Source organism: Myotis daubentonii, chromosome 15 (genome assembly GCF_963259705.1).
Source record: "Myotis daubentonii chromosome 15, mMyoDau2.1, whole genome shotgun sequence".
Classification (NCBI taxonomy): Eukaryota; Metazoa; Chordata; class Mammalia; order Chiroptera; family Vespertilionidae; genus Myotis; species Myotis daubentonii.
The window spans coordinates 28,657,373-28,671,155 of record NC_081854.1 but is presented as its reverse complement, the minus strand read 5'-3'; the positions used below and the strand labels follow the sequence as shown (position 1 = coordinate 28,671,155).

Sequence of the window (13,783 nt, the reverse complement as noted above, 5' to 3'; positions counted from 1 at the left end):
TGAGATTTTTATTTTCTTCTTTGGCAACAGCTGTATTCTCCAACTGTTTGTTTTTTTAATCTTTATTGTTGAGAGTATTACAAATGTCCCCCTTTTTCCTCCCATTGCCCCCTTCACCTGGGTTCCACCCCACCCCACCCCAGGCCTTCTCCACCCTACTGTCTGTATTCATAGGTCATGCAAATCTGTAATAATAAAGGCATAATATGCTAATTAGACTGAACAGCTGAACAGTGGAATGACCATCTGGACGACCTTCCTGACGAAGCTGCGACTGCGAGGGCCAAGCCCCTTGCACGAATTTCATGCATCAGGCCTCTAGTATGCACATAAGATCTTTTTTTTTTTTAATATATTTTATTGATTTTTTACAGAGAGGAAGGGAGAGGGACAGAGAGTTAGAAACATCGATGAGAGAGAAACATCAATCAGCTGCCTCCTGCACATCTCCCACTGGAGATGTGCCCGCAACCAAGGTACATGCCCTTGACCGGAATCGAACCTGGGACCTTTCAGTCCGCAGGCCGACGCTCTATCCACTGAGCCAAACCGGTTTCGGCTGCATATAAGATCTTTAATTAATCTCTCCTTGCCCCTCTCCCCTTCTCTCTGAGATTCGTTAGTTTGTTCTATGTTTCCATGCCTCTGATTCTATTTTATTCATCAGTTTATTTTGTCCATTAGATTTCTTGTTCATTTGACTTTTAAATTCAGTTGTTGATAGATATGTATGTATTGCCATTTTATTATTCCTATTTTTGATTCTCCTCTCCCCGCCCCCCTTCTTCTTCTTCCTCTTCTTAAAGAATACCCCTCAACATTTTTTTTTATTTTTTTATTTTTTTTTATACTTTATTTTTTTTTATTGCTTAAAGTATTACAAAGGGTATTACATATGTATCCATTTTATCCCCCCGCCCTAGACAGTCCCCTAGCCTCCCCTATCACCCAGTGTCTTATGTCCATTGGTTATGCTTATATGCATGCATACAAGTCCTTTAGTTGATCTCTTACCCCACTACCTCCTGCCCCCCAACCCTCCCCGGCCTTCCCGCTGCAGTTTGACAATCTGTTTGAGGCAGCTCTGCCTCTGTATCTATTATTGTTCAAAAGTTTATAATGGTCTCTATTGTCCATGAATGAGTGAGATCATGTACCCCTCAACATTTCATGTAATACTGGTTTGGTGGTGATGAACTCCTTCAGCTTTTTCTTGTCTGTGAAGTTCTTTATCTGACCTTCAATTCTAAATGATAGCTTTGTTGGGTAGAGTAATCTTGCTATTCATCACTTTGAATATTTCTTGCCAGAATTATTCCCTTCTGGCCTGCAAAGTATCTGTTGAGAAATCAGCTGACAGTCGTATGGGCACTTCATTGTAGGTAACTGACTGCTTTCCTCTGGCTGCTTTAAAGATTCTTTTTTTGTCTTTAATTCTTGGCATTTTAATTATAATGTGTCTTGGTGTGGGTCTCTTTGGGTTCCTCTTGTTTGGGATTCTCTGCCCTTGTAAGTCTATTTCTTTCACCAGGAAGGGAAGTTTTCTGTCATTATTTCTTCAAATAGTTTTTCAATATCTCTCTCTTCTCCTTCTGGCACCCCCATAATGTGAATGTTGGTACACTTGAAGTTGTCCCAGAGGCTCCTTACACTATCTTCATATGTTTGGATTCTTTTTTCTTTCTGCTCTTCTGAGTGGGTGTTTTTTGCCCCCTCATATTCCAAGTTGTTGATTTGATTCTCAGATTCCTCTATTCTCCTGTTGAATCCCTGTAAATTATTCTTTATTTCAGTTAGTATATGCTTAATTTCTGACTGGTCCTTTTTTATGTCTTTGACATTCTCACTATGATCCTTGAAAGTCTTACTAAGTCCATTGAAGCTCCCATTAATTCCCTTCAAACTCTCATTAAGATCCTTGAGTAACCTTGTAACCACTGCTTTGAACTCTGTATCCAATAGTTTGCTTGCTTTCATTTCTTTTACTTGTGACATGTTTCTTTGTCTCCACATTTTAGCTGCTTCTCTGTATTTGTTTCTCTATATTAAGTAGAGCCGCTATGTCTCCTGGAATTAGCCTTGTGTAGTAGGTATCCTGTAGGGCCCAGTGACTCAGTTTTCTATCACCTGAGCTGGGCACTCTAGGTAGGCCCATGTGAGCACAGTCTTGTAGTTGAGCCTGATTGCTGTTTCCAACTGTTTTTTTAAAAAATATTTTTAAAATATGTTTTTATTTATTTCAGAGAAGAAGGGAGAGAGACAGAAACATCAATGATGAGAGAGAATCATCAATAGGCTGTGTCCTGCATGCCACTGGGGATAAAGCTCACAACCCAAGCATGGGCCTTGACCAGGTATCGAACCATGACCTCCTGATTCATGGGTCAACACTCAATCACTGAGCCATACTGGCTGGGTTCTCCAACTGTTGTTTGTTTTTAAAATATGTTTTTATTGACTTCACAGAAGGAAAGGGAGAGAGAGAGAGAGAGAGAGAGAGAGAGAGAGAGAGAGAGAGATAGTTACATCAAGGATAAGAGAGAATGATCAATCGGCTGCCTCCTGCAGCTCCCCCAACAACCCTTACTGGGGATTGAGCTCGAAATCCAGGCATATGCCCTGACCAGGAATCGAACCAGTGATTTCCTGGTTCTTGGGTGGATGCTCAACCATTGAGCCATACTGGCTGGGCTCTCTAACTGTTTTTATAATGAACTTTATGACTTGTAAAATCCAGAATAAGCCCTAGCTGGTTTGGTTTAGTGGATAGAATGTCGGCCTGTGGATTGAAGGGTCCTAGGTTTGATTTCAGTCAAGGGCACATGCCCGGGTTGTGGGCTTAATCCCCAGTAGAGGGTGTGCAGGAAGCAGTTGATCAATGATTGTCTTTCATCATTGATGTTTCTCTCTCTCTCTCCCTCTCCTTTCTTCTCTGAAATTATTAAAGATATATTAAAAAATAAAAATAGCCATAACTGGTTTTGCTCAGGGGATAGAGCATCAGCCTTTGGACTGAGGGGTCCCAGGTTCGATTCCGGTCAAGGGCATGTACCTGGGTTGTGGGCACATCCCCAGTAGGAGTGTGTAGGAGGCAGCTGATAGATGTTTCTCTCTCATTGATGTTTCTAACTCTCTATCCCTCTCCCTTCCTCTCTGTAAAAATCAATAAAATATATACATAAAATATAAATAAAAATAAAAATAAGCCCTAGCCAGTTTGGCTCAGTGGAAAGAGCATTGGCCTGAGGACTGAAGGGTCCCAGGTTCGATTCCAGCCAAGGGCACATGCCTGGGTTGCAGGCTCAATCCCCAGTGTGGGGCGTGCTGGAGGCAGCCATTCTCATCGTTGATGTTTCTATCTTTCTCACCTTCTCCCTTCCTCTCTGAAAAATAAAAAATAAAGATAAAGATATATATATATATATATATATATATATATATATATATATACACATATATACACACACAAAAAAAAAAATTAAAAAAAACTGGATAAAATGTATCAATCCCAAAACCAATCATAAAAATCGGAAGGGAGTTCAAGAAATCAGGCTTCTGATGCACAGGGATGAACTGGGTGGTGTGGAAGTCAGTTCCAATTTTCCAGAGGGCAGCTGAGAACCTGACATCATTGGGCTAAAGTGACTTCTCCATTGGTTCAAATCCACAGCCTCCTGACAGGCCTGAGTAAAATCACACCCCGTGGCAAGAAAAGTGGGAACACAGTATGAGAAGAGGACAACATACAGAAAGACTCCTCAAGCACAGGACAGCACGGAGGCGCCCACACACTGTGTCCCACTGTGTTGTGTAAGACAACCTCAGAGCTGGACAGACCTACAGCGTGAGGCCTGCCTTCTCACCAGGCAACAGGGCCCCACAGACAGGCTACAGTCTCTCTTACACACTTCCCTCATTCCTGTTACCCGGCTGCCCGAGAAGGCGTTTGAGGTTGTGGCCCTATTATAAATAGTCTTTCACCACAGTTCCTTCCCTGTAGGAAATGCCTTGAAAGTGACGTGGGAATGTGTTCACATGTTCTCTTATTCTATGGGAGTGAGCGCTCACCTCACACCAGGCCTCATGAGGCCCTGAGAAGGAATGTCATTTCTATCCTCGATAGCCCTCATGGTCAACATGGAAACAAAAGAAACAGGTGAACACCAGGAGACCTGTGTCCCATGGGCTGAGAGTGCAGAGAAAACATTACACCCTGGGTTGGTACTTGTTCCATACTGAGCACAGTCTGGGGCTTTTATACTGAGTAGGTTTGTAGCTGATTCCCTCTAAACATAACCAAAGTCTACTATATTTCTGGCCTCGCCAGCACTGCTTGGTCCACAGCTAATGGGAAAGGACAACCATCAGGGTTGATGCACTTACAATGCCATGAAGTTGGGCCACCTTGTTGCACAAGTCAGGACGCCACTTTTGAAGGGCCAGGTAGAAAGGATTTTTCAGGAGATCTTCATCATAAAGAGCCATATGGACTTCAGATGGGGCACAGCGAGACTCCTGGGACAAGGGAGGAAAAGGCAGTAAATGACCACTGTCGGATTCATAAAACACATGCAAGTCTGGATCTGGCAATTCCTAAAATTGATCCCTGACTCTAGTACTCTACTCTACACACCTAAGACTCCAGCAGGAAATGTCAAAGATAACCCATCAATTCTAGGATGACGTTTTTTCACTGGTTAATTTCAATCAAAGTGTTTCAAATTAAACTCCAAGTCATTGCAAATGTGAAAATGGCTCTTTTTAGAACATCCCACATGACTAAAATATTTACACTTTAGAGATATGCGTGTATTTTTAATGAAATATTTTAAGCATACAGAAAAGTAAAAAAACTACCACCCAGAATTACCAGCTCTTCTCACTTTGCCATATTTGCCTCAGACTTTCTTTTAAGAAAGAGTATATCAGAACAGACTGGAACCCCTGCTGTGCCTGTCCTGATCCCATTCTCTCCTCCCCTTTCAGAGGCAACCATGATCCTGGAGTTGTATATCATTCTTGTTTACATTATTATTCCTTTAACACTTATGCATTCATAAATAAACTAGAATATTATTTTATGTGGCTCAAAATTTACATAAATGGCATCACAGTATAAGTATTCTGGAACATATCCTTTTTAATCAACATTACATTTGCAAGTTCTATCCATGCTGATCCACACAGCTGATTCATTCAGATTTCTGTATAGTATTTTTAAATAAACATGACACAATTTATCTAATATCCTATATTTAAGTTGTTTCTACATATCTATTATTACAAACAATGGTGGAATGAACACTCTGTACCAGAGTACACATCTAGGACTGTTCCAAGGAGGCGCTACAGGCCGGATCCACCTGCACCATCACCAGATGCTGGCAAAGCTGCTTTCTACTTCCCTGAAAAGTGTACAAGCACCCTCCTTCCATACATCACATCCTAGCCAACACCTCTTAGTATCATCAGATAACCTGTTTCTGCTAGTGTTTGAGTATAAAATAGTATTTCACTGTTTTTATATTTTAATTTCGCTAATGAAGTTGAACATCATTTTCTTTTGTTCTATAAATTATCTTATCATGCCTTTTGCCCATTTTTCTAATGAGTTGTTGGCCTTGTTCTCAGGATTTATAGTTCTTTATATATCTGGATACTACTAAAAAATGCTGTAAATATCTTCTCTTAATCTGCAACTTGTCTTTTCATTTTTTCAAAGTGTTTGATTTTTTTTTAATAAAAAATTTTTGTTGTTGTTAATCTCACCCAAGGATATTTTTTCATTGATTTTTAGAAAGAGTGGAAGGGAGAGAGACAGAGAGAGAAACATCTATGTGAGAGAGACACATCAATTGGTTGCCTCTCGCATGTGCCCTGACCAGGGCTGGGGATCAAGGTACATGCCCTTGCCTAGAATCGAACCTGGGACCCTTTAGTGTGTGGGCCAACGCTCTATCTACTGAGCCAAAGGCGTCAAGGTGTTTGATTTCTTTTTTCTTTTTCTTTTTTTAATTGGCAGTGGGAAGGGCACCAGGTGTCTGATTGGTGGGTCAGACCAAACCTGGGTTCAGCAACCTCAGTACTTGGGTTCTGGCTAGGAAAGAATTCAGAGCAAGACCCAAACTGTAAGAGAACATTTATTTGGTAAATTACAGCAGAAGAAGTCGTTTGTAGAAGAAATGGGTTTAGGAAACGAGTTACTGAGATAAAGAAAGGGCCCTTGGAGTTTGGGAGTGGGTAAAGTGCCTGAGGGAGGTGGAGGGGCGGGGAAAGGGAGGAGGGAAAGGCACTGGCTTCTCCCTGGAGGGAGAGCACCACCGAAGTATTTGATTTTAATGTAGTTGAACTTGTCAATCTTTGCCTTAACAGTCAGAGCTTTTTGGATTTTAGGGAATCCTATAATCTGGCATGTCTCTTTGCAAAGTGACTTAACCATTCCCCCAATCAGAAAGTGGTTATCTTGCTATAACCGGTTTGGCTCAGTGGATAGAGCGTCAGCCTGCGGACTCAAGGGTCCCAGGTTCAATTCCAGTAAAGGGCACGTACCTTGGTTGTGGGCACATCCCCAATAGGGGGTGTGCAGGAGTCAGCTGATTGATGCTTCTCTCTCATGGATGTTTCTAACTCTCTCTCCCTTCTTCTCTGTAAAAAATCAATAAAATATATTTAAAACACATTGTATGCGGGAAACGTATTTATACGTTTTATGTATCTATATGTTCTACCAGTGTAGTAGAGCACAGGACACGTATTAATACGTTTTTTATAGACTAGCGGTAGAATGCGGGTAACGTATAAATACGTAAACTAAAGTTATCGTAATTTTACTGAACGTTGCCATTTGCGCAAAAAATTAGCAAAAATGGCCCGCGTCACCTGTTAGCGCGCGATAAAAACTACCCGCAAACAATGTGTTAAAAAAAAACAAAACATGATACAGCCTCTTAAAAAAAAAAAAAGAAAGAAAGAAAGTGGTATCTACTTCCTCACCCCTTGAATCTGACTCAGCCCATGAACTGCTTTAACCAACCAACCGACAGAATTGATACTCTGTGATTTCTGAGTGTTGACCTCAACAGGCCTTGCAGAGTCCACTCGCATTCTCTTGGTGCCTGAGTCTACCATGCTATGAAGAAGCCCATGGGATGAAAGACCATCAAAGAAGACAGAAGCCCAGGTGGTCCAGAGAACACAGCCATCCCACCAGCCGAAGAGCCACCTGCCACCCCACAGAACAGTAGGAAGTAATAAACTGTGGCAGTTTTAAGCTACTAAGTTTTGGGTTGATCTGTTAGCAGCAAAGGCTATCACTGAAACCACATCCTTTCCAACACCAAGGCCATAAAAATAGTCTCAATAATTTCTAAGAATCTTAAAAACATTTTCATTTTTAGGTGGTCTTTATATTTATATGTTATAAATCAGACCTCTAATTTTTTCCCATATGGCAAATTGTCAGTCTGTTTGGGATGCTATGACAGAATATCGTAGACTAAGTGGCTTAAACAACAAAAATTTATTTCTCACAGCTTTGGAGGCTAGGAAGTCCAAGATTGAAGTGCCAACAGATTTGGTTCTTGATGAGGGCCCACTTCCTGGATTGTAGACCTTCTCACTGTATTCTCACATGATGGAGAGAGAGAGTACTCCTGTCTCTTTCTCTTTTCATAAGGGCATTAATTTCATCATGAAGGCCTTACTCTTATATCCTTACTTAACACTAATTAGACTCCAATGTCCCACCTCCAAATACCATCATATTAAGGATAGGGCTTCAACATATAAATGTGTGTGTGTGTGTGTGTGTGTGTGTGTGTGTGTGTGTTTGTGGACAAATGACATAACAATAAGCCAACTGGTTGGTTTTTTTTAAATGTTTTTATTTTATTTTTTTATTTTTAAATAGAGAGGAAAAGACAGAGAAACATCGATGTGAGGAGTAACAGTGATCGGCTGCCTCCTGCACGCTCCCTACGAGGGATCAAGCGTGCAGTCTGGGCTACCTTTCAGTGCACAGGACAATGCCTAACCAACTGAGCCACACTGGCCAGGGCCCCATCATTGTTTTTTAAATAGTCTATCCTTTTCACATGGCTGATAATGCTACTTTTGCCATACTCCAAGTTCCCATACATGTTTAGTCTGTTTCTAGGCTCTACTCTGTTTCAATGGTCCAGACCAATGCTGTCCAACAGATATATGTAGGAAATATAATAACATACATACTATGCATAGTTACATATGTAATTTAAAATTTTCTAGTAGCCACATAAAGGAAAAGGGGAAATTAATTTTAATAATATATTTTATTTATCCTAATATGTTCAAAATATTACATTTTCAACATGTGATCAATATTTTATAATTAAAGACATACTTTACATTATTTTTTTACTCCTACTAAGTCTTCAAAATCTGGTGTGTATTTTACGTTTATAGCACTTCTCAGTTCATACTAGCCACATGTGCTTCACAGCAACATGTGGCTAGTGGCTATTATATTGGACAGAGCAGGGCCACATTATGTTATGAATACAGCTTCACAATCTGCCTTGATATCTCATAGAGAAAGGCCTCTCTTTTTGTTCTCCAAAATTGTCTGGTTATTACCAATTCTTTGCAATGTCACATGAATTAGAATCAGCTTATCAATTCTATGAAAAATCCTGTTGGGATTTTTATTGAAACTACTGAATTTGCAGACAAGAGAGTCAACATCTTTATAGTAATCTTATTATCCATGAACATGGTATGGTATGTCTTTCCATGTACATCTTCTTCTATGTCATACAATTAACTTTTATCTGTAAAGACCATATATGCCCAGCTGGTGTAGCTCGGTGGTTGAGCATCGACTTATGAACCAAGAGGTCAGAGTTAGATTCCCGGTCAGGGCACATGCCCAGATGACATGCTTGATCCTCAGTAGGGGGCATGCAGGAGGCAGCCGATCAATGATTCCCTCTCATCATTGATGTTTCTCTCTCTCTCCCTTCCCCTTCCTCTCTGAAATCTATAAAAATATTATAAAAGTATCATATATAACTTTTATTAGATGTTATTTATATATTCTGTATAAATTTGTTCCTTTTATGAATGGGATCTCCATTGCCCCTGGTTTGCGGTTTTTACTGAGCTCTCAGAGAGGAATATGAAAAATGGGCACAGAAAAGGAGTTAGAGTTCTAGCCATGTCATGTACCTCTTGAGTCTCCATCTCACTCTGTGCAATGGAGAATACAAATATCTTTCTTACAGGATTTCCATTTACATCCCTCCCTCATCACTTTTGCCATACTGCATACCAATGTACCACCACTTACTGCTAGCCCACATGGTCCCTTTGTGAGAATTAAAAAGGGGTACCAGGGCACATGGCTTGATAAACAGCTAATAGGCTACATATCAGCCCGTTTCCCATAGTGCCTCTCTCCGGAGCAGGGCACCTTTGCAATAAATAACCTGCACATTGTACACAACAGCTCTATTGTTAATGTTTGACATTTTCCTTTAAAAACTTACTCCCTTTAAAAATTTTATTTAATTAAAATTTATTTTTAAAAGAATATTTATTATACTTAAATGAAAAAAATCAGTATCAAATCCCATAAAAAGAAGATAATCTTCAAACTAAAAGTTATAAGAACAATTCACACTATTTAAAACTTTGCTAGATACCATTTCCTGCCAAAGGTTCTGAGCTTGAGCCTGTGGCCTCTTCATTAAAAAGAAAAATATTAGCCCTAGCCGGTTTGGTTCAGTGGATAGAGTGTGGCCTGTGGACTGAAGGGTCTCAGGTTCAATCCCGGTCAAGGGCGCGTACCTCAGTTGCAGGCTTGATCTGGGGCATGTGTGGGGGGCAACCAACCAATTGATACGTCTCTCTCACATAGATGTTTCTTCTCTGTCTCTCCCCCTTCCTTCTACTCTCCCTAAAACTCAATGAAAAAATATCCTTGGGTGAGGATTAACAAAAAAAAAAAAGAAAGAAAGAAAGAAAACTAGCAACTATTAAGGAGTATTAAGTAAACTTATCCCTTGATATAATCAGATGAATGAAATATGAGTGAAAACTAAATTTCTTACTATGTAACAATATTCCAATGTTTCCTTGGGAAAACACCAGAACAGTATGCATAAGTATATTATGAACTCTCTCCCTTATAGTTAATGATAAGAACAGCCACCATTTGAGAACATCCTTGGTCCAGGCACTGTGGTAACTTCTAAACATCCTCATCCCATTTTAATGTTCCTGACAACTATGGGTAACTAATAATAACTAATACAATAAACATAGGTATCATTAGCCCCATGGCACAAATGAAGAAACAGGCTCAGTTGGCTAACTTGAGATTACACACAGATGTCAAAATTTATTCTAACACCTACCCCTTTAACCACTACACCCATCATGTAAAATAAATATGCATGGATTAGGGGTTACTAGTATTTCATGAAGCATGGATGCAAGGACTCCACACTTCATTTTCCCCAAAGGAAAAGTCCTCCTGACAGACAGCTACACAAGCCCCACATAGAATCTCCTCAGTCTGGTGCGGCCAGAGCTGTCCTGGCTGCAGCTCCTGGGGGCTGCCTGAAGGAGGCCCTGCAAATCCGCTTACGAAGAAGAGCCTAGCGTAAAAACAGTTACATATAATCCCTTCCTAGATCACTGAGACAGCTCTGCAACAATTTAGGTATTTGATTTGTTGAATTAAATTATTACAAGCCCAGATAATCCTTTCATGAGTCCTTACCAGAAGAACTGAATAATGTAATTTTGCTGGGACAGAGTCACAAGAAAACAAAATTCTTCCAGGTTACTGACACAGTTGGTTCTACATGGCAGAGTGCAAAAGTAAAGATGCCTTGGACAAAAACCTCACGAAAAACAAGATATGATATGGTCAGACTAAATCTGCGAAGGGATACGCCTGCTCTTCCGGCAAGATGCTGGCAGAACACCAACACCTCCGCCCCCAAGATGAAGGTGACAAGGGCTAGCTTTGACGGAGAAACTGGTAACCTAGCTGGGAGGCAAAGAATGTGCACCAGAAGAGGAGAACAAACCCGGAACAGTGCTGGGAAAAGTGAGGACCAGATAGAGACAGGAACAGCAAGGAGGAGGTTGGGGGCAAGAAGCAGGGGCACGAAAAAGTTCGTGTGGGTGCAGAAAACCTGAGTAAAGCCCTAGCAGGTTTGGCTCAGTGGACAGAGCTTGGGCCTGCAGACTGAAGGGTCCCAGGTTCAATTCTAGTGAAGGGCACCTACCTAGTTGTAGGCTCAATCCCTGGCCCTGGTCAGGACATGTGCAGAGGCAACCAATCAATGTGTCTCATATCAATGTTTTTCTCTCTCTCTTGCCCCCTCCCTTCCACTTTCTAAAAACATCAATGGAAAAATATCCTTAGGTGAGGATTAACAAACAAACAAATAAAAAGAAGCCTGAGTAAATTTGTTTTAACTTGATGAGAAGACGGATCTATAGAAAGAATAATAATTCAAACGGAGCAGGTAAGAGAGCAAGGTAAGAGAAGGCCCCTAAATGCCACATCAAAACATTCAGTTTAAATGCATGAACTGTGTAAACACATAAGACTCCTAGCAAGTATTGCTGGTGAATGGGATGGAGTTTACTGTTTTTCAGTCCTAAATCATTTGCTTTCTCTTGGACACAGTCCTCCTGGTTGTCAACAACTGAACCCTCTGTCTGGAGTAGAGATTCAAAGAGCTCTGTCTAGCACTGTTCTCAACCTTTCTGTCCCAGGGTTAAAAATATGTAATAAATCACAAACAACTTGGTGCTTAATGCCAGAGCTGAATTCTTACATAGGGGTAAGTGCTTAAAAATAATATTTAATATCCTGACAAGTTTACTTGCAAGAATTAGTTTTATATTTTAAAATATTAAGCAAAGTAAAGATGCCTTGGACAAAAGTCTCATGAAAAACAAGATATGATATAGTCAGAATAATTTTTCCTTATAAAACTAAAAAGGTGAGTGAGTCCTCTTATAAAACTCCTTTAAAAAAACCCTGCACCCCTGCCCTGGCTGGTGTGGTGGTTGAGCATTGTCCCATGCACCAAAAGGTCACTGGTTCAATTCCTGGTCAGGACACATGCCCAGGTTTTGGGCTCCATCCCTGGTAGGGGGCATGCAGGAGGTGGCCAACTGATGTTCCTATCTCACACTGATGTTTCTTTTTCTCTCCCTTTCCCTTCTTCTCCTTATAAAAAAATCAGTAAAAATATTTTTTTTAAAAATTGCATCCCTACCTAAGCTCAAATAATGGGATCATTTACAAAAAATCTAGTAAAGTTAGAGATCAAATATCCCTGAACAGAGTTATCTAAAGTTACTCTGCGATCAGGTCAGCCAGGCAAGGCCTCAAACCAGTACCAGGTATTTCAGGAGGCAGTGTGCACACTTGCGGTTTTGTGGTCTTCAACCGTCTTGCCAGCCTGGAGGACTCTGGCTGGCCAGGGACAGCTGGAGACAGTGTGCAGCCTGGCTCAGCAGAATCCAGCGTAGGAGAGTCTGCATCTCCAGAGATGCGTTCCCTGCTGAAATCTCACTGCTGTGGCTCTTCCTACCCTTCCAGGGACCTGACCAAAGACCCTGAACAGGCATATTTTCCAACTGATGAGCAATATTCTCCAGCTGGAGGAAAAGGCAAAAAGGAAAAACTTTCTACTCATTTATTTTAATAGCAAATGAAAGCAATTTGATGATATAATGTATGGTGTTATGGTCACTTGTGTCCTTCTGGCCTTAATGTTTATGGATCTCATACATATTTTTCTCAAAGCTCCCCTTTGAAGCACCCAGCCTGCACCTGGCTTACTTAGCTCACTGTAGGCATGTTAACTGTTCTCCCACTTGAACAAAATAATAGTGGGGTGTTAGAGGAAGCTTAAGCTCCCAGGGAGGGATCATCTCTCACTGGAGCTGGAAATCCACTGCCCATATCCAGGGGAGGGGGAAGGGCTGGCCCTAGGCAGCCATTGGCTAAAAAACAGAAACAAACCGTTTCCTTAGAGCTGGCTAAACACAGTGACAGCTGGACTGTGGAGGGTCACAGAGGGAGAGAAGTCCTTATGGTTGGAAAGGAGTGTGACCATCAAGGGAGCAGGAAAGGTTGGAGGAGCACAACCGCTCCACAGAATGCCACTCCATCACCCTGCTCCTGGAGTTGCAGGTGCAGTCACCTCCCTGCATAATCCACCTCCCTGCCATTATCTTGGGCAGAAAGGCAGGAGCTCCAAGGGCCACTTCTCAGTGTGTCTCAGGTGTGGAAGCAACCTCAGGACCAACCAGGACTGGATTCTTCAGGTGTAAATCTTTTCTAGGTCTGGTATCTATCATCACATGGTCGCATTCCTCTGCTCCTCTAGGAGAACACAAAGTTACTGAACACCAACCTAATCCTGGCAGTTCATAAACAGAGGGAAAGCCTGGACAGACACACCAACAGGCACAGACACGTGAATAACAAAGAACCAGCAGCTGCTCTCATGAGGGCAACACAATCCAAGGAGCCACAATCAAGACCTGAGGGCAGGCCCTATGCAGATACTACAGCTCACTCCCCCAGAAACACTGCCCTACAGGATTATTTCAGGTGACAAGCCAGTGTCTACCCAACTTCACAGCCCCAACTGCTTTCTTGCCACAGGGCTAGTCAGAAGTATCTGTTCTGGCTCTCATACTGCACTTTCACCTTGGAGGCCTACAGGCTCTGCCTGCTGATGTCACTCAAACTTGTTCACAGCGAAGA

General features: G+C 41.4%; 1 protein-coding gene across 1 annotated transcript in view; it reads right to left on the bottom strand.

Moving 5' to 3' along the window:
* ANKRD27 (ankyrin repeat domain 27) overlaps positions 1-13,783 on the bottom strand; it is a 61,886-nt gene that overhangs the window by 46,678 nt on the left and 1,425 nt on the right. The window contains 1 exon segment of the mRNA XM_059667032.1: positions 4,384-4,515. Within this exon segment, the coding sequence (XP_059523015.1) occupies positions 4,384-4,485 (102 nt within the window). The 5' untranslated portion in view covers positions 4,486-4,515.